The sequence below is a fragment of the Ictalurus furcatus genome, chromosome 27 (assembly GCF_023375685.1).
Source record: "Ictalurus furcatus strain D&B chromosome 27, Billie_1.0, whole genome shotgun sequence".
Classification (NCBI taxonomy): domain Eukaryota; kingdom Metazoa; phylum Chordata; class Actinopteri; order Siluriformes; family Ictaluridae; genus Ictalurus; species Ictalurus furcatus.
In genome coordinates this window covers 13,980,805-14,001,400 of record NC_071281.1, presented here as the reverse complement: position 1 = coordinate 14,001,400, position 20,596 = coordinate 13,980,805, and the positions used below count along the sequence as shown (strand labels likewise).

The window sequence follows — 20,596 nt, the reverse complement described above, 5'->3', positions numbered from 1 at the left end:
GTATGCGTGTGTTGTGGTTGGAGGAGTCATGTGAGAGCAGAAGCAGGACTTACAGTAGCAGCTGTGGTAACACAGAGCGTCACACTATAGTGGATGGGCCTAGAACCTGAGCACCTTTCTGTGTGGGGGTGGGAGACATGGACGGGTTATTATTACAGGGTAAGAGGCTAGTTTTAGTCTTTATTGGATAAAATGAGGCTTATTAGTGTTATCACGTCAGCTTTTCAGGTCATAAATATTAATCAAATGCAAATTTACATGCCAGAAACCTTAGTGGATTTACATCAAATACTAAACTAGATGCTGCCTCACTGGCTGTGCAATCAGAAATCAAATTTACACTCAGTCTGGTTGTACTAACCAATCAGGCGGAAATGTATTTGCATGTCAGAGTAGCTGTTTATAAACAGACAAGAAGCAAAAACACCAGTTTAATAGATTAGGTGATGAGCCTGGGATTAAAACGCGAGTTAACGGTATACTGTATAGAAGCAGTGACAGTGAAACCAGAACTTCTGGACGAACACACGCCTCCGTTATCACCAAGAACGTCTTTCGATGGTGTTTCGTCTCTAGACGGATCTGAGAGATCGAAAGCGTTTAAAAACTCGTGTGGTTTTAATACAGCTTCAATATTTTGTTCTGTAGTTCCTGATGTAATCGATTATCCTTGAAAACTTTAGCGTTAACGTACCAATCATACCTGGCTGGGCCTTTGTCTAACTGCATGCTAACGTCGCTTACAGGAACACCACAATTTATATTTATGCATACAAGTTGAAACAGTTGTATGCAGTTAGAGACAGACTGCCTGATAGCAGACGTCATTATTTAGCGTTTTTCCTCTTGATGTTTTAAAAGAAGAGATACAGAGGTGCCACTTCAAACAAACCATGACTGCAGGGGATTATTATGTGCAGAAAAACATTCATCCAGCAGAACAATGGGAAAGTGTACTTCCACTGTGAAGCAGCATGGGAAAACTAGATTCAAGAGCTACTTTGGTTTGATATCGAAATGTTTTCTGATCAACTTAACACATACACACACTTTAACAGTGTGCTCTGAGAAACAGTAGAAGTACATGTTTTTCATGGTTGTTATGGAGGGCCTGGAATGATTAGACTGCATGCCAAGTCTTAAAAGGAGTACGTAATGAACACACACACACACACACACACACACATGCACTGACCGCTGAAATGTACTGGCTGTTGAAGCTGGGTTTGTGATTGGAGGTGAAGCAGGACGAGTCGCATGGTGAGCTGGGCTCCTCAGACAGAGCCTCGGGGAGGTGACTGGACACACAGCCGCTGTCTGAACCGCTCGAGCCGCTGCCTGACAGACAGCGTGAGGACGATCCTGAACTCTCTGTAGCTAGACACAAACAAACGCATGCCGTTTTACAACTCGGTTTTATCTGTACAACACGTTTAACGATACACAATTGTTACAAAGCAGCTTGGCGGGAATCCAGATGTAGATTTAGATCCCTTAACGAAGAAGCCAGAGGTGATGGCGCGAGTATGAAACTTTGAGAGGAACCAGACTCAAAACAGAACCCATCCCCTTCTTTAACATTTATACAGAATAGCTGGAGCTCTGCATACTTTCTGTCAAAAATGATGAAAAGGCTTAGAAGACATGCTATTTCATATTACTGAGTATATTTGCAGTGTATGTGTAGCGCTAGTCTAGACATTGAAGACTGTGCAGCACCACAGGAACACAGCGCTGTGTTTCCATACGCATCTGCTTGCCTGTGTCGCTTCTCTCCGCTTGCTGCTGATTAACGTTTACGTTCTCTGACTATTATTGTTCTGGTTATGAACATTGTTATGGAAATCAAGTACCGTGTCTTTCTAGGAAGTAAACAATCCGATAAGACTTTAATGCAATGAGACGCTTTGTAAGAAGAAAATTAAGTCTACCCTTGCCCTTTTAACTAAACACAATTGGTATTTGCATAAAGTTGAGATTTTGCCACCAGATTTTGCTGTACCAGCACATTTCCCCACTGAAATAAAGACATGCCGCATAGAGAACTTGGCCAAAAGTTTGTGGACACCTGATCATCACACCCATGTGTGCTTACTGTACATCCCAATTCAAATTTATTACCCCCTTCACGTATAATGACCTCCACTCTTCTGGGAAGGTTTTCCAGTAGATTCTGGAGTGTGGCTGAAGGAATATGTCCATTCAGCCACAAGAGCATTAGTGAGGTCTTTTAAAAAATTTTTTTAAATAAAATAAATAAAAAAAAATATTCACATTATGGTCATCTAGTATTAATGTTGTTATGGTTATTATTTAGCTAACTCAGCTAGAAAAGGAGTATAATTAATATTCATTTTAATTGAAATAACTGCGATCTGATGTTAATATGTTACATGGTGTTCTGGGCGAGTGGAAAGTTCAGGAATATAAAGCTCTACGGACCTTAATAAATGAATACGGTGGTACGTGTTGGCCTTATGCATGTTCTTAAAATTGAATCTTGTAAGGAGATAATTCTGTTACTCTGGAAAGAGGCTGCGGAAAGTTTTGCGAATCCCTGGATTAACGGACGTACTCATAGAAGGCTGGCTGCTGGTTTCATGCTCAAGCTCGTCCTCCTCGATGCAGGGGCTGATTAGGGGTCTGTCCCCTGCTAGCAGAGTCTGGCTGCTGTACATGTGAAGGTTGAGGGGCCCCAGCAGTGTGGAAGAGGGGGGTCCACCTGGCCCTTGGGGTCCGTTAACCGGTGCATTCATAGAGGCTCTCTTAAACGGATTAGAGTGGTCGAATAGAGAGACGGCGATGGATGCCCTCGTCCTGGCTCCTGTAGCGGAAGAACAAAGAAAGTGTGCATACGTCAAACTTTGATTTTTAGTAAACAAAATGTAAAAACCTCAGTGTTGGAGGCAAAACATTTTAAGTTGACGTCAGGTCATACCTCTGCCCTTCATGATGTAATCAATGGCTCGATCATTGATGGCAGCATCGCTGGGTTTAATATCCAAAAACGGCTTATTGCCCACTCCCATAGACACCATCTCCTGCATACGGATTTCTACACACACACATCAAATCAAATCACTCTACCACAGAGATTTAAAAACTTGGACTGCAAATGTGATAAATACCAGTTCATCACACTGCCTTTCATAACTCAGTAATTTATGGTAAAAAAATATATATATACACTGAGCTATGCCAGAGTCTGAAAACCTGAGCTACTTTCAAAGGCCTGATTGATTTGCATTTTCTTCCCGCTCAGTGATGCCATGTCAACGTTTCGTAAAACAATACAAGTCGGATTCAAATGAGTCTTTTGAAAAGCATGTTTCTGTAACCCTGGGGCGAGTACGGATCCATACACAGAATTCGTTATTACCAAACTTGCTGAGGTGCTGAGAAAAAGAGACTGTTCAAGACACACAATCATCCAAGCTTTTCATCTGATGCCTTGACAAAGCGTTCAGACACTACATGGAAGTGCAACACACACACACATACACACACACACACACCTTTGTTGCGTGTGGCCTGTTGCCACAGTATGCGGGCGATGTCTGAGGTCCATGCTTGTTTAATGTCAGCAGTAGCAGCCTGGAGGATGTACGTCTGGTTCTTTGAAGTTCTCCTGCGAAACCAGATCTCAAAGCGCAGCCCGTTCTCACCCGTCGTCTCAGTCATCCCCACGTCGGCCGTCTATAAAATAACGAAGACTGACTATTGCACATAGCAGAAGGATAAAGGGCCATATTCGAATATCATATTTACAGATTGCTGCATTTTTGTAATGAAGATAAAAGGTATAGAGATGTTTTTGTAGCTTCTTTGGCATTTAAAAACAATGTATTGCTCTAGATACTTGTACTGGTATTGTATTGTACTTGGTTGTTCTGGCGGGCTTTAAGAGACTCTGAACACTGAAACTGGAAAAGGAATTATACTGGTGCCCATTATATGGCAAAATTATAACGAGTTGAACAGTTGTGATTTACCTTAAAGGAGTGCTTGTATATGTAGACGTCCAGGCCTCCCTCGATGCGTTTGGGTTTGCTGAACAGCACCAGGTCCTCAAGCAGGAACACATGTCTCTGGCACTTCTTCCTCCCGTACCAGATGGTGAACTCGTCTTGCCGGACCAGCTGGCCCTGCTCCTTCAGGTTCACCTGAGACACGGAAAAGCAGGTATTGCCTAAACGTCAGGATAACATGCTGACATTGTAAAGTCTCATAATAAAAATGCCACGCAAGACGATTTCATCATGACAACGTGTACAGAAAAACGGTATTTTCGGGAGTAGTGACTCGGGGGTGTGTGTGATGTGTACAGGTGACTCACATCGCAGTCACGGATGGCATCCATCGCCAGCAGGTCGTTGCCATGGCGCAGCTGGAACTTGACCATCTCAGCAGCGGCACGTAGATAGTAGAGCTCCTGCTCCTGGGCCTCACACACCTCCTTAATCAGATCCTTGAGCAGCAGAGCATATTTACTCATTCGCTGGATGGGCTTCAGCAAGTATGAGGCCAAGTCCATCTTATCCTCCAGCTCCAGCTGTTTATGCTGGAAGAATAAATAGATAGTGAGGGTGAAACAAGGACATGAGGGGGGAGGAAAAGATTTTAACACTGCAAATGCACCATGCACGAACAGGAAATGGCATCATCTTAGTACACTAGGTTGTTATGGGTTCTATTAAAATAAAACACTGACATTTTCCACTTAATCGTGAATTGCAACGGTCTTGGAGATAGACGTGAGTGCATACCTTACCAAAGTTGCTCTTATGTAGTTTTATTCCAACTTTCCAGCAATGAGACAACACCATAAAAGCACCCCCCATCCCCCCCCCTTTAGTTTGGTCACCTGTCAATCAATTCCCACCCAACAGCCATTTCTCCCCTATCATACAACAGCTACCAACTAGATTTGCTAGTGTCTCTGTGATTGACAGGGGAGAGAAAAACATCATCCCTCCCACCCAGAGAGCACAGCCGATCGTGCTCAGTCGGATCTGCGAGTTTACAATCATCTGGAGATGATCTCAAACGTCTGATCTCCCGATGATGGGGCAAATGAGTATAACCCCATAACTACGATAAAAATAAAAATAGCTCCTGTCTCTGAAATGAACAATTATAGAGATTACAAAATACCTTTAACTAAAAAAGTTAGCTAAAAAGTGTTTTGCAGAATTGTATCCTGACCACCCCCCCCAACAAAATCAGGGAGTTTTGAGTAAACTGGTTTTTAATTCTTTGCTCAGTACAGTAAAAAAGTGAACAGACTCCCTCCATTATGCTCAGTCACTGTGGGATGTGGATTCTTGTGCAGGAGTTCGGTCACTCACTCACCCTGAAGAAGCTGTTTCCATGGCTGGCCAGCAGTGAATCTGACTTGGGCTTATTCTTGCTGTACAGAGCGTACAATCCGAACTGGTCTTGCTGCAAACGTAAACCGAGGGGGGGAAGACAAAAACACAACAGTATCATTACTGCAGTTCACCAAGCCAGCATTTCTACATGCAGAAGTACTCGCTACGACAGGAAACGTTGAGCAGATTGGAACAGACATTTATATTCAGTTTTATCTGGAAGCACTTTTTAGCGAGATAGGGATAAACCATCTTATATTTTGTTTTATGCTCTTTTAATACCTGCAGAGAATCGTCAGTTTATCTGTGACAGGAATGTGTCAGGTTATTTTAGACTCCGAGATGTAGGCTGAGAGTGCCGCCTTATTCTGCTTCAATAAGCACCAGCTATTCTTGGATTTCCAATCACAGGTTAAAAAAAAAAAAAGTTGTTCTGTGTTATGGAAACCGACCTAGATCTAATATTCATCTTTCACATATAGACAGACCCACAATTAAACAGACAGCAGAGGAAACCGTTGTGTTTAGACATGCTATTCAGCATGGAGCATGCGGGGAGACGTTCTTACGTGGCGCAGGAAGCAGTGGCTGACGCGGAGTGGATGGTTACAGCAGCTCTCCAGCTCTTTAAGGAAGTACTGACTGTGGAAGTCCACCAGCTTCTCCAGGTTTCCGAAGATGACGCTGCGCTTTCCCCGCAGGTCCTGGGGCAGGTCAGGACGCTCCATCTCAGGGAAGTAGTGATCAATGATGTAACGCAAGGAGCGGACATATTCACGCTCTGTTGTCACCATTTCATCCACGATGTGCCGCAGTTTACTGAGAGAGAGAGAGAGAGAGAGAGGGGGCAGGAGAAAGTGAGAGGGATGGAGACTCGGAGAACGTGTCAACATCAAACCGTGAGAAAGTTTTCACTAAGGCCTTATTTTGAAGTTACACTGTGCCCTGGTGTAGGTGAGATTTTAAACATGCAGACAAAACAATGTGAAAACACCCAAAATAGCACTTACATCAGCAAAATACAAAGAAGTTTCAATGTTAGTTTAATATAATGTGGGAACGTGCTTCCTCTGATAGCCACACACACACAGAGAGAGAGAGTACCTCGTTCCTCTACCTCCTCTGTGCTAATAAATGACTGCGGTGTGTGAAACAGCGGAACACAAATGCACTTTACTGCACTTCAAAGTCCCCCTTGTGCAGCTCTCATCTGGGAGAGTCATCAGGGGCTCGGGGCTTTTTATCTCATGAGGATTAACAGGGAAGCAGGGGGCCCCAACGTGGCAAAGACATCTCTGACTAATGGAAGAGGTTTATGAGTCCGAGAAGCAAGTTTCACACAGCTACACGCGGAGTTCCTTGCACATGAGTAAAGCATTTACACACACGACTACAGCCATGATATTAACTGTGTGTGTACTGTGGGTTCCCTGTGCATGAGACTAAGATGCAGTATGAAGATCGCAGTATGACATGGGAGGTGGTAATAAACTCTATTAAAAAAATAATAAAATAATTAGAATTGAAGGAATTTTACAGGTCTAGCAAATTGTGTTTACTTTCCATCAGAAATGGCCAGTATGTGAATATTTTTCAAGTGTGTCTATATATATATATATATATATATATATATATATATATATAAGGTTTGATGACATTTAGTTTATTGAAAGGAAAAAATAGTTGTGTCTAAGGTTTTCACACCAAATTCATCTGCTAAAGTCTGTATTTAAAAAAAAAAAAAAAAAAAAGAAGGTGTGTTTGGTTCCAAATCACAGGAATCTCCTAGCACCAATTTGTTTGCACATGAGTGCTGTTTGGTCAGAATCGACAAGGTATGCGTTGCCACTTCCTATTAGTGTTCATACAGGTTATTTTTTACTTCTGCAATCCATACAAGTGTACTTTCAAGTGTTGCCAATATTACCCGTAGTTTAAAGTCAATTACAGTGATATTTCTACATGCTTGGACAGCTTTTTTCAGTAGAGATCGACCGATAATCGGTTTTACCGATATTTAGGCATTTTTCCATAAACGGTTATCGGTTTTATAATATCGGCTCCACCGATAAATGGCGTTATGAGAATTGTGCGCAGGACCATTAACAGCCATTAATGTACCAATTAGACGCGTTACATAAATGCTTGACATGTAGTTTAAGCAGCCTGGTGCTAAGAAACGCACTTTAGTAACAGTGTACTTTATTTTTTTCTTTTCTGTACTCTTTCAGACCCCTCTATTTATTGGTGTAAAATAAGAGTTTTGTTTTGTATGCAAGGAGGAAGTGAAATTGACCAAATTGTTATAAATGAAACGGTTTGTTCAGTTCAGTGGTGCTGTTATCATTGTGTCAATAACAGAAGTAAAACGATAAATAAATGTCGGTTCTGCATATCGGTAATCGGGCACATGAACGTGCAAATGATCGGTATCGGTTATAAAAAAAATCAATATCGGTCCACCTCTATTTTTTCAGACCTGTTTCTGTTGTTCACTGGGATGGTAAATTATTCAGTTAAATGCCATTTAAGCCATTGGAAAGAAAACAACAGAAATAAATCTCTTTTGATGAAACACTAATGGCTGAGAATGATACCAGTGCTTATTCCCTTTCGCATCATTTGGGTGTGGACTACTGTAAATTCTTACCAATAACAAGCTGAACTGCAGTTCAGTTGATTTTCGGTCCTGACCATGAGTGTGTATGTTCCTACCTGCCCTTGGCGCGTGGCTCTGGAACAGGGCTCCCTGTATGGTGTGTATCCTGTGATGCCCAGTTGTGTGCTGGTGCTAGCTGTGAGCTGGTGTAGCTGTAGGGCCGATCAGTCCCCTCTGTGCTGCTCACCTCCAGGCCTTTTATAAACACGCCCATGTGGCCCCTGCGTGCCGGCTCACTTAGCGCCCGCTGGCACGTGCCATACCGTGTGCCCACCTCGCTTCCGGCAGCATCGAAGCTCTGAGTTTTCCTCAGAGCCCTTCGCTTTGTGTCTCCTAGAGAGGATAGCGCAGGGCTGGCAGAGCAAGAAGACGAGTATGCTGGGTAAGGACACTCGTCTGAAGATGTGCTGCGGGTGAGTCTATGTGAGTGAAGGGGTGTGCTGTGTGGAGTCTGGTTCTCTGTGTGAAAGGGACTTCCTGTTGGAGTCCTGAGGGAATCATGGGCATCGGAACGAGTGCCTACTGGGCTGCAGGAGACGGAGGAGAGTCTGTCACGAGCCCGGATGCTGCTGAAGGCTTTCCTGCAGGAGAACGAAAGGCTGCTACGCCGCTCCTGGGGCACACGGGGGTTGCTGGCACCTGAACCCGAGTTGCGGGCACGCAGCACCGCCTCCAGCTTTTTCTCAAACGTCTGTTTGGTTTCCTGGCACTTTGACCAGGCGAATTTCCACTGTTTGAGGCCCTGGTCGCTCTTTAACTCCACAGCGAGGTCCTTCATCTCCTGGAAGTGTGCGTCGGGGATTGGCACATGCTGGCTGCGGTAGTTCTCCAGGCAAGCCATCACTCCCTGGCACTTCTCAGGCACGCTACAATCCTCCATACTCACACAGGCCAAGTGCCTCATGCCTTCCAGAGCCCATCCGTATGCCTGGCAGAGACACAGAGAAACATCAGCCATTATGGGATAAAAGCTCTCTTTCCATGCACTCACAAGCATAATGGAGGTATATTACTGATTTGGCTTGCCACTAGTCACTTTATTCTTCCTGTTAGCACTCAATCGCTATTTTCATGGTCAGAAGCGAAGGCGTCTTGGGTGGCGTGTGGAGCGGTTGAACTTTGTACGATTATAAAATAATACTGCCTCGTCGATCCGCCGGTGCATACCTGATTCGGATATTATCCGATAATGCAACTTGATAATGTACTCACTGATTCGGATATTATCCGATAATGCAACTTGATAATGTACTCACTGTGACCCTAACCCTAATACCAAAAATATATCTGCACTTGGAACAATTTCAGGTGTTATCACCAAAACTATAGGGCCCTACGAAGGTTTGGATTTAAGCAAAAGCACAGAATCCGTTAGGAAGCCTACAAGCACAGGATGGACCATCTGAACGGCAACTCTTTCTAGCTGAAGGTGGATGTGAGTGAATGTGTGTGAAACAGAAAATGAGATGACAAAGAAAATGGAGAAGAAAAGAAGAAGAAGAAAAAAGATCCTCCACACCATTTTCATGTAAACTAAAGAGGTATTTATGGAGGAACTGGGAGGTCTGGACAGTACAGATTTAGCACATCAGCAGGAGAGCTAATGGGTTTAACAGCACTCTTGTATTTAAAAGACAGCTTCCTTTAATTATTTTTCTAGCGCCCGGCTCTTACGCACTCCCTCATTCACTGTCAGTACTGTTTTAAACAGGCACAACACTCAACTTGTGCTGAGATTTAAGGGAGGATTCAGGGCGATCAAACACTCGCTCACGGCCCTGACCCTTTGACACGGCAGAGCTCTGACAGATTCCTTAAGGAGGAGAAAGAAGAAGAAAAAAAAAATCCTTCACCCCTTTTTTTAATCTCTCTATGCCTGTACTCACAAGACCCTCTTTCTCCTGTGCAGGGCTGCTCTGGCTGTTAGGTGATGTCACATAAACTTTCTTGCTTCCTTTTTGTCCGTCTTTGGGAATTGTTTTCCTCCAGTCTCCCTTCTTCAGTTGAAATTAGTCCATAGCCGACACAGGGAACCTCTGCTATTCCGCCATATTAGCCCAGTGCTGCTTTCTCTCTTCTATCATACATTGTACCCTTTGGACCGGGTGTCCACAGGCCAGGGTGAAGTAAATCTACTCATCATCCATGCGTGTGTGTGTGTGGCTATGGTGAAGCAACAGCCACATAACAATGATTGGAAATGCTTCAAATCCAGATACTAAAGTCATCAGGCAGACCAGAGGTCAGTTCAAAGTAACAATACTGACTGCTAAAGGCTGACACAAAGTGTGTGTGTATGTGTGTTTGAGAGAGCTGGGGGCAGGTTGGTGATTCGTCACTCCAAGACACTGATTATCATAAACATAGACATTTAATATCTAAACTTTAAATTCTCTGGCTCGGAGATGAACATGATTCATTCTAAAAATCAGTCCGACGCCATAAAGTGGGAAAGAAACGAGCGTCTCGATGTCATTGTTCTCACATCTCCGCATCTTCCTGAAAACAGACGTGTTCGGCAGAGAGAACTGCGAGGAACTCCTGCGAGGAACTCCATCTAAAATCACCAACTCTACACAGTGACAAAGCCACCAAAAGGCTCTGTAGGAGCACAAAGAGGTAACAGCCTAGAGGCAAACTGTTATTCGCTGCTTCCCTGATCCAACACACAGAACTCAAATTAAACACTTTATATCAATGCAGCAATTCACTGGCTCTGATCAGGCCATTCTGATGCTTTAATGCCACAGACAGGCTGAAGATGACATCATGGTTGAGAGGGTTTAAGGCCCTTTGAAGTGTGAATAGTGTGTGTACGCATGTGTGTGTGGTGGGAGTGTTTGATTGGTGAGAGTTGAAATAGAAAGCTTGAAGGAGGTACCTCTGAAAGAAGCACTATTCAACCTCGCACAAAAGAGAGAGAGAGAGAGAGAGAGAGAGAGAGACAGACAGACAGAAACAGAGAGAGAGAGACAGACAGACAGAAACACACACAGAGAGAGAGGCAGACAGACAAAAACACAGAGACAGACAGACAAACAGAAAGAGAGACAGACAGACAGAGAGACAGACAGACAAAAACACACACAGAGAGAGAGAGAGACAGAAACAGAGACGCAGACAGACAGAAACAGAGAGAGAGACAGACAGACAGAAACAGAGAGAGACAGACAGACAGAAACAGAGAGAGAGAGAGACAGACAGACAGAAACAGAGAGAGAGAGAGAGACAGACAAAAACAGAGAGAGACAGAAACAGAAAGAGAGAGACAGAAATAGAGAGAGAGAGAGAGAGAAAAGGAATAAGAGAACAGCTCTAACTCTTTGCATGCGTGCATAAATGACACTCCTGCAGTGTAATAAGGTCGAGGGCACAGTTTAACACTTGAAAGAAATCTCCATTATTATTTCCTAAAAAATAAATGCTTCGACAAAAATAAAATAAAATAAATAAATAAATAAGAAAGGCAGGGAACAGCTTTTCGGATGGCAGGCAATCTCATGTGATTTTCCCTGAATTGTGTGCATCTTTCAGACTGGACACTACGAGTGTAGTACTTGGAAGTTCTCCGGGAATTATTCCACCTTGACTCACCGTGCCTTGATTTCTTCATAACGCCAGCCTGACTCCATCTAAATGTAAATCACTAGCATAAGGCACTGAAGCATTCTGCAGCTCAAGGAGTATTTACTACTTCTGGCAGCGTCGGCTCAGGGCTTACGGCTCTGGATTACTGATCGGAAGGTTGCGAGTTCACATCTCAATACTGCTAAGCCTTGGATACAAATGAGTAAGCATCTGCCAAATGATTAAATAAAAGTACATGTACTCATATTTTGGCCTAATCATGCCTGAAGGAAGTGGCTAGTTGTACGAGTTGTATGCCCTGTGTAATGTTTCAACCTGCAGCGACTGTGTATTGGACTGACTTCCAAGGTCTCGCACTAGTCCTAGGCATGTATGGACGCAGCACACAACATACCAAGCGTTCTCCAGTTTAAGAACCAAACATGTCAGGACCCTGCACTCCACCAGGGGGCGGTGTAATGGACAGAGATGCATGGTTTAAATTTAGTAGCTCTGACAGGCCTCTAATGAAAATTCCAGCACATACTACAGCCAGAAAAATGGCCGCCGTGCTAGAATAAAACCATTTTCTTTAAAAACTTTGGATCAATTATTGGAGTTATTTTTTCTCCCCCCACCATTTGCTATCCTCTACAAAACACACAACAACTGTTCTATAACATGCCAGTGTAATGCTTGAGCACTTAAATGGCAGTGTTGAACACATTTATTGTCTGAATTTTAAAGCATGTTAACGGAATAAATTACAAATCTTCGTTCCTTCAGATGTTCAGGGTACACCATCTGTCATGTGACCGCCCTGGCTAAAGGAATGCTAATTGGACTAACTGATGGTGCCAGTAGATCTGCACCTGTATGATAAATAGCTTCTGCACAATTTGACCTCCATCAGGCTGATTTTACGTAACAGCATGTTTGACTGATGATCGATCGGTCACCTGGAGGAGAATATCGTGTGATTGATGAGGATGGTGTACATCGGTGTGGTTTCCGACTGGTGTGCACATGTCTGTTGTTTTAGGATGGTTCTGTGCCTTGATGATTATCCAAGCTGGGCAATCTGGAATGTAAATTGAAAAGCTCAGCATTGCTACACAGAGTGTGTAAAACGCAGTCATGCTGATTATACAGACAGATGTATACGAAACCCAGAGGCGGCGAACCCTAAACGACCTCTAGGCACCGTCACACTCCACTGCTCTGCGCACATGTCTGAGCCTTTGGGATACAAGAATGCCCATTGTATTTTATACGCGTGTTGCTTGCTATGAGAGCCTGTCCAGATTTCTCAGAGAGGATGACAGGAACAAACTTCACCTACAAATATTTGTATTGTTCATGTCCAATGATAAGGAACAGATGCTAAGTATGATGATAAAATGAGGTACAAAAAGTCTGTTCCTAATACAAGTAAGATGATGAGAACAGGGTGTGCTCTCAGCACCAGGTTAAGACTTCAGTCATGAGTGAACTGGGCCTGAGCTGCCCTTTGACCTCTGTCACCGTGTAGCACAATGACGACAAACAGAAAATGAGACAGGAGTTAAACTTTACCGCAGTATCTGTCCTTTAACCGAGAGGAGAAATCTTACCTAAAACAAATAAATAAAAAATTCCACGCCTTCCATACCCGATGATGCCAGTGTACCACAGAACAAATTTCAGGCTCATAAAAGATCTACTGTTTATGGTTTCACATATGGAAGTTAGAATAAACCTCATGAACAATTTAAACAAAGTAAATTAGTGCCAATGACATCATACTTACTTAAACTATATAGTTTTAGAGATCACAGGGTGCATGCGTGTGTGTGTTTGTGTAAATATACTGTACGATAATTGTGTGTGTAGGTCATTTTTTAAAGTGTGTTATTTGCCAGGGCAGTCTGTGTGACCCCCAGGCAGTGAGTCAGAGGGAGGGGGGTGTGTTTAAGTGTGTGTGTGTAAGTGTAATTTGATTGGGTTGGGCCCAGGAGGGGGTTGGGAAGGTAAAGTCTGCAGTGCGGACCAATAAGGGTACATTAGAGACATCAGAAACTCAATCTCTCTCTCACACAACCCCGTCCCAAACAAAGACGCACCCTTGGGGGTGTAAATAATTATGATTGTGATGGAAAAGGCGGTATCCTCAGATCTGGAGCGATTTTCTTCTCTTTGTTTACTGCTCCAGGAAGCTTTAGTGATACAAAAAGATCTCGGAAGATGCGGAAAAAGTTTGCAAAAAGTCTCGTTACCGAAAACGCCACCTGAGTTTCTGAGGAGCCGTAAATCTCAGACGTGCCGGCTCGTTAGCGAGAGGTGAAGCAAGCACGCTCCAGTGATCAGTCAACATGTCATTAACAAGCCTCGCAACAGAACCTGCCAACCTTTTCTCACTCACTCGACACAGCCGAGGGCTCAGGATCTCCTCACTCACACATTAGTTTACCCTCCTCTGGCTCTCGCCATTTAACGGCCGTGGAGGTCTGTGTTTTGTACCCACAGGTGTCCACCCCAGGGCCTGCTACTGCACACACACACACACAGAAACTTGGGGACACCACAGTTAGTAACTACAATAGACTGGCAGGCCTAATTAAAAGCGCATATGCTTGTTTTCGTGCTCTAGAGGCCAATCTCCTGCTGGTGGTGTTTGGGGGTGGAGTAAAGGTACACAGGGGATGTTGGAGTAGTGCTGAGAGGGTATTTTTGATTCAGTGACTTTGTTCTTCGAGGGGGGGGTCTCTGCAATCAGACAGCGGCCCTGAAGGAGGTCGACGTGCCTCAGGACCAGTCAAGCAATAAGACGAGAGGGTATGACCACTGTGGAAGGGTTGGAGGAACCGAAAAAAAAAAGATCAGCCCTTTCTTAAAACTCCTTACGCAGTAGCAATGACAAGCTAAGGCTAGCTGCCTCACACTGCACACAGAAAGCCAACTGATCGTAAGAGTTCTACTCAAGAGACTGACCATCATTCTACTACCAACATCTGTTTACAAATCCAACATTTCTCACCAAACAGCCTCAACACCAAAAGCATGTGACTCATCACTTATCATCAGCACACTGCTGGCTGCTCTCATATCTTCTTTGAGTTCACTAAATGTAAAGAAATTCTCCAGAGTTTTTAAACCTAATCTCTATCCACATTAGAACATCTGCATGTAACATATGGGGATTACAAAAAAAAAGGAAGATAAATTTAGATACATGTACCAGCAATGTACAAATATCAGATTGTCTAAATGTACACTAAGCACATTGTTGTATTCTTACATATATTGAAATTCAACTTTAATCTTTGAATTCCAACCTACAATCATTACACTTAACAAGCGAATGTCTTGGCAAAGCAGTTTTTACGTAGTTTAATCCAAAAATCAGGAAGCATATAGTACGGAAAAAGTAATTCCAGTTATTTTGGCTTTCCTTAAACCAGACGCTGTGTCACTTCCGCATCTCCTTTGAGCTACACTGCCTACAAATCTCTGAAAGAACAATGGTTTCTAGCTTGATTTACACATTTCTTTGACTGAAGAATTCATGAAAGTGTTCAACACTTCCATTAGTTGAGTAAACAGGTTTTTTTTTCTTTTTTTTAATTCTTTACAGAATACAGAGAAACTGTCCCTGTACACACATCCTACAGATGCAGTACAATGAGATTATGATAAAAAAGTGTTATATATACAGATCATGGTACACTCCTGGTATAGTATACAGTATTCTCCCGCCAAACACAGAAAATATATCTGCTCTACATCTGGAATTGACTTCAGGTTAAAAGAAAACAAATGAGCGTCCTTGAATAGAAACATGATAAAATGATGTCAGAGACATTTTCAACAAAAACACTCAGAATCTCACATTATCCTCTCTTTTGACTTGTATTCTCCCAGAGTATCACTGGTGTAAAGTAAACCATGTTCTAGAGAGTGAGCTGAACAACACTGTGAGGAGATACGGTGAGATAATAGATCATGTAAAGCTACCGGAGATGCCAGATTTTTTTTTTTTTTTATCCCCAAAGCTATGTAACGCACAGGTGTAAACAAAACAAAACAAAACAAAAACAAATCCCAAACTGAGCAGCACTGGCAGGGGAAATGCCGTGGTGACTTTCTCATGGAAACAATACACACTTTTGAAATAACACTGCACTTTATATTGACACAAATCTTACTGCTTATACAAAAGTCTTCCAGCAACAAACACTCCGAGAGCAAGAAAAGAGAGAAAGGCAAACAGAGAAAGAGAGAGAGGGAGGGAGGGAGGGAGGGAGGGAGGGAGGGCGAGAGAGGATTAGCGGAAAGAGAGTTAGTCAACTATCCATGGAAACCCACTGAGATCCATTCAGAACTGTTCCGCCAAGATTTCAATTAGTGGTGTGACATGCAATCCAAGACAAACATACACGCACAAAATCAATGTGCACTCGCCATATATGAGGGTAACTAAGTCAAACAAGTTCATATGCTCATATGACCATAACACACTTTTGAACTTCTAATTTTTTTTTTTTTTTTTACAAACCATTTCAAGTACTACCTTCCACACTTGGCACATTTCCTACCTCTGCATGTGCATATCCATTCTCCTGCGCAAGTAAAATGCTACTAGTTGCTTGTAAAGAGCAGGGAGCAGCGGCAGTCATCCTTTTCTCCCTCCGTTTTCCTTTCTCTCGCTCTCTCGGAGTGACGGGCTTGCTGAGAGAGCGGGCCACTGGCGCCCACTCCCCTCCTCTCCCCACCTCCACGCTATTCACAGGCAAATACTAGTCTAAATACCAGATGGGCCTGCCTCAGCAACAGAGAGAGAGAGAGAGAGAGAGAGAGAGAGAGAGAGAATGGGGAGGGGAGGATAGGGGACAGAGGTTGTCGGTACTACAAAGCCCCTCACATTAGAAAGACTAAGAGGTAGGAAAGGGGGGGGGGGGGAGAGGGAGAGAGAGAAGGGAAATGTAGTAGGAGAGTAAAACTTGTCATGAAGGTGCTACCTGGACTGTGTGAGCTGTGGTGTGGAAGGCAGCAAGGCAATATAACTAAGCAAATATATATACACTAACAAATAAGCAGTCACATCTGCGTGCAATTCCACATCTGTATAGTGGTTCAACTCAACCTGATGTGTGCTTACTGCAGAAAGGCTGACCGCTAATATTCAGCTCTCATTTCAGCATGAACTGCAAAATAAATACGTAAATAAGTAAATAAATAAAAATCATGGCCTGCCCGCACGAGTTTGGACGCTCTATTTGCATTGTGTTTATTTTACTGCGGTAGAAGTCTGCACGTGAGACAATCGCTTGTTTGCATATTATACGTCCTTGCACTGATCTGCCCAGTTTTATTCCTGTAAATGTCTCTCTTCCTGATTTCTGATTCGAACAACTTCTGTGTATGTACAGTGAGCAGTGCAGGCTAGGCAAAAGTTAAAGGGCAAATCCGGCAGCCTTTTTCTTGTTTATCACGCCCCCGGTGGTCAAACACCATCTGTGACACTCGCTGCGGAACACCCTGACTGAATCATTTATTTGCTGGTAAAGACAGAGTTCAAATACAGATAAAATATGGAAGTCCTTTATTTCCCAGGGCAGATCTCATCTTTATAAAAGGCCATTTTGTTCGCGTACTACTTCCGGGTTGGGTTCTGTGTGTCATGCTCAGGAAAACAAAGCAAACCTCCAGAAAACAAAAGGGAACAAAATATGAATTAAAAAAAGCAGCCTCGAGGATTTCAGAATCCACGGCCAGTTTTTGGTTTATAGCCTACTGTTAAACCTCCCAACACTACCTGGCCTCTCAAACTGTACATTTATGAGGCCTTATTTCGAATGGTTTTTTTTTTCCACAAGCATCAGATTTATGGGCGAGTTTATCTCAGGCAGGCGAGCACAAATATTTTACTTGTTTTAATAGCATGGGAATAAACTACGGCGATGCACACAGTGACAATAAAGGAGTTTTTTTAAATTAAAGAAAGGAGACAGGCCAGTTCTTCATCACTCCTGGCCCAGGTACTCGTCTTCCCTGCCCTGCCTTAATGCTCCTTTTCATCACGGAAAATATCCGATGTCAAAAAAATAGTCACTTGTAGTTTAATTGTAACTGTGCAGAAGAACTTTCCTGCTCAAACTGGATATGCAGAAAAACCTAATACGAGTTCGGTGAGTAAGGACTACTAAACAGAAATAAGTAGTAAAGCTTAAGTGTGTACTGGGGAAAGAGGTGTGTGTGGGTGGGTGGGGGGGGGATACTAGACGGCGGCTTACTACAGAATATTGAATACAGAGTGAAAAGGATGTGACGGGCATCCGAGTTAATGTGTGTGTTGAATAGACAGTGTGAATGGCATGCTTGGCCACACGTTTAGCCTGCGTTTTGGTAATGTTGATTTGTCAGTAGGGAGCCTGCTCAGGCTTTGAGATGCTAATCCAGTGTGATAGTGGGGAGGAGAGGAGGAAGTGGGCCAGAGAGTATGGGACAGAAGGCTGGTGGAGTGAGCGTGTACTCCTCAGAGACGCTCCATATCGATAACCTGATCGATACTCCACCGCTCACAGACTGCTCCATACACAAAACACAGTCACGTGTGCCGCTCGTATCCCCATCAGCAATCGCCATATGGCACGAGCAGAAATGCACCGCATATGCCAGATCCCCTCTAACGACCCGAGTTCTTTATTTTGTAAATGAGTGAACTGTAATTACGATTAAAACAATATCCTCTGCACTATTTTTTTTGCCAGGATACAGCAGTATGTCCACCCTTTAAAAAGCCAGTTACTAATAAACAGAAAGTAAACACGAGTGATTCAGTGAATGTCTCAAATGTCGACTGTTCATTATTTATGGGATTAGTAAATGGATAATAAAGAGGTGCTATTTCCTCAGTTTATCAGTGTGTGTGTGTATTTTAGGCTCTATATAAATCCAGCAACTCTTTCTGACTCGTTAACAAGGAGTTGAAACCATGCAGAGCAAATAACTGATCTAAAAGTTGTGCCAAAAGGCATATTAAGAATAAAACTGGAATGTCAGTGTGTTATTAGTAAAATATCCTGACCATCATTGAGGCTAATTTATAAATCATTTAGTAAAGTGGTCGGTAAATGTTTTCCTAGGCCAAACGGAACAACAACAACAAAAAGTCCAAAAATGTTCTTCGTACTAACGTGTGTATGTTGATAAACGCCAATCAGCTACTAAATGGAAAACGTGTTCAACTGATTTAGATTTAGTGAGGTCAACAAAACTCCATAAAAAGCAACAAAATGATGACTAAACAGTGAAAGACGACTAAACAGTGAAAGAGGCATGAAGAGCACTAAATCTTCCAATAACGCAGCTCAGCCACTGCAGCCTGTCGGCTACCGTTTCTTTTCTCCTAATTGAACTGCTAGTCCTATCTGTCTTCCTTTCTGGATTAGTTCTTGGATTTTTGGATTGCTTTCTTGTAAATCATTCGTATGAAACGGCTTGAAATGATACGGAACGAGTTTTCCTGAATACCCTGTGCACAATTCGTGTGTAAATGCGCCTGTGAATGGTTTACAAATAAATCTATTCGTATCCGGTTTGATAAATGAAGTCCCTTGTGAGTATCACAGTGATAAATTATCCTAAGAGCTACTGTACGTTTTTGAATTCCTTTTACTTCCTTTCTTTGTTAGCACTGTTCAGTTAATTTTATCTGCTCTCTCTCTCTCTCTCGGTCATGTCTGGCCTGGCCCACCTGTCACGCTCTTCCTTTGTTCTTCTATCAAACAGCCAAATTATCGTGGTAATACTCTTTGGTTTGTACCCGTGCACTTACCATCTGGACCATCCCCCGCCCCTTCAACACAGACACGTGTGCCACAGACCCACTACCCCACTGCCTCCAGCTATATCAGACCACAGTGCCTTACCTAAATCTGAAAATCGCAAAGAGGGTCTTTTGTGTAGCTACCCCTCGGCCATCGCTTTCCCCTTTGATTTCTGCAGTAAGATCTGCAGGGCAGCCACGGAGGCATGTCAATACTGCGTTTGTCACCTAATGTGTGTCAGTGGGTTTCTGCAAGACCGACTGAGGCCACACCGAGCTGATTTATAAGACGTGACAGCTTCTGGCCTGGATTTCTTGGCATGCAGAAGCCACGGTTCTTTATTATTACTCACACTGGCTTGTGGCGTTTAGCAATTTTAGTTACTGCTTGCTTCAAGATAAACTTTCACATCAATGCTGACAATTTAAATTTTTTATTTTTTTTATTACATAAAAAAACAAAACAAAACAAAAAAAACTTTAGTAACCCAGCAGTTACTCTACTCTGAAATAAAACCGTGGCACTGTGTGTGACCCAAAGTGTTAAACTGGAGCGGCTCAGCTGTCACCTCTCTCACTGTTTACGGTGACGATGATCCACATCACTATTTCATCTGCTCAGTCTGGCCTGGTTGCTAGGAAGCTGACACACACAGTCACATTCTGACACTGGGATGGGCCCACATGTCAGACAAATTAAGACACAGGTTCCTGGACTCAGTGACTCCACAAACACACACACACACACACACACACACACACACACACAAACACTATATTGAGTCTCACTGTCACATACAACTACATAGTCACAGATGCCAATGCTGAGACACACACACACACACCAAAGGTTTTTTTTTATATATACAGTCCTATGAGTGTGATTAGAGTATTTTTGTTAGATGCTCAACAGTAAAACAGAGGCATGCATGCTGGGTAAATCCTCACAGAATTAGCTTTCTAAGCTGACCGCATTAACATGATATTCCTGTTGATTTCAGACCTGTAAAGGCTGCAGTGCTAAATATTCCATCTAGGTTAAAACAGATCAGGTTAAAGCCAGTGAGACTTACAGTATAAAACAAGTGTTAAACAAGCACTTGCTGGTGTTTCAGATCACGTTGCTGAATATCACGTTATGATTAAACAGAGGTGAGAATCTGCACCCCTCCGGTCAATATTTCAACAGAT

At 43.1% G+C, this 20,596-nt stretch overlaps 1 protein-coding gene across 2 annotated transcripts in view; it reads right to left on the bottom strand.

Annotated features, from left to right (window-relative positions):
- The window catches only part of plekhg4 (pleckstrin homology domain containing, family G (with RhoGef domain) member 4), a 70,878-nt gene that overhangs the window by 1,240 nt on the left and 49,042 nt on the right, over positions 1–20,596 (bottom strand). The window contains exons 14-23 of one of the 2 annotated variants that reach the window (XM_053617347.1): positions 8,088–8,959; positions 5,942–6,191; positions 5,353–5,442; positions 4,337–4,561; positions 3,993–4,163; positions 3,516–3,696; positions 2,939–3,055; positions 2,576–2,824; positions 1,196–1,377; positions 54–118 (exon numbers count right to left, since the gene is read on the bottom strand). In XM_053617347.1, the coding sequence (XP_053473322.1) occupies positions 80–118; positions 1,196–1,377; positions 2,576–2,824; positions 2,939–3,055; positions 3,516–3,696; positions 3,993–4,163; positions 4,337–4,561; positions 5,353–5,442; positions 5,942–6,191; positions 8,088–8,959 (2,376 nt within the window). In that variant the 3' untranslated portion in view covers positions 54–79. The remainder of the gene's footprint in view (positions 1–53; positions 119–1,195; positions 1,378–2,575; positions 2,825–2,938; positions 3,056–3,515; positions 3,697–3,992; positions 4,164–4,336; positions 4,562–5,352; positions 5,443–5,941; positions 6,192–8,087; positions 8,960–20,596) is intronic. The other variant, XM_053617348.1, reaches the window with a different exon arrangement.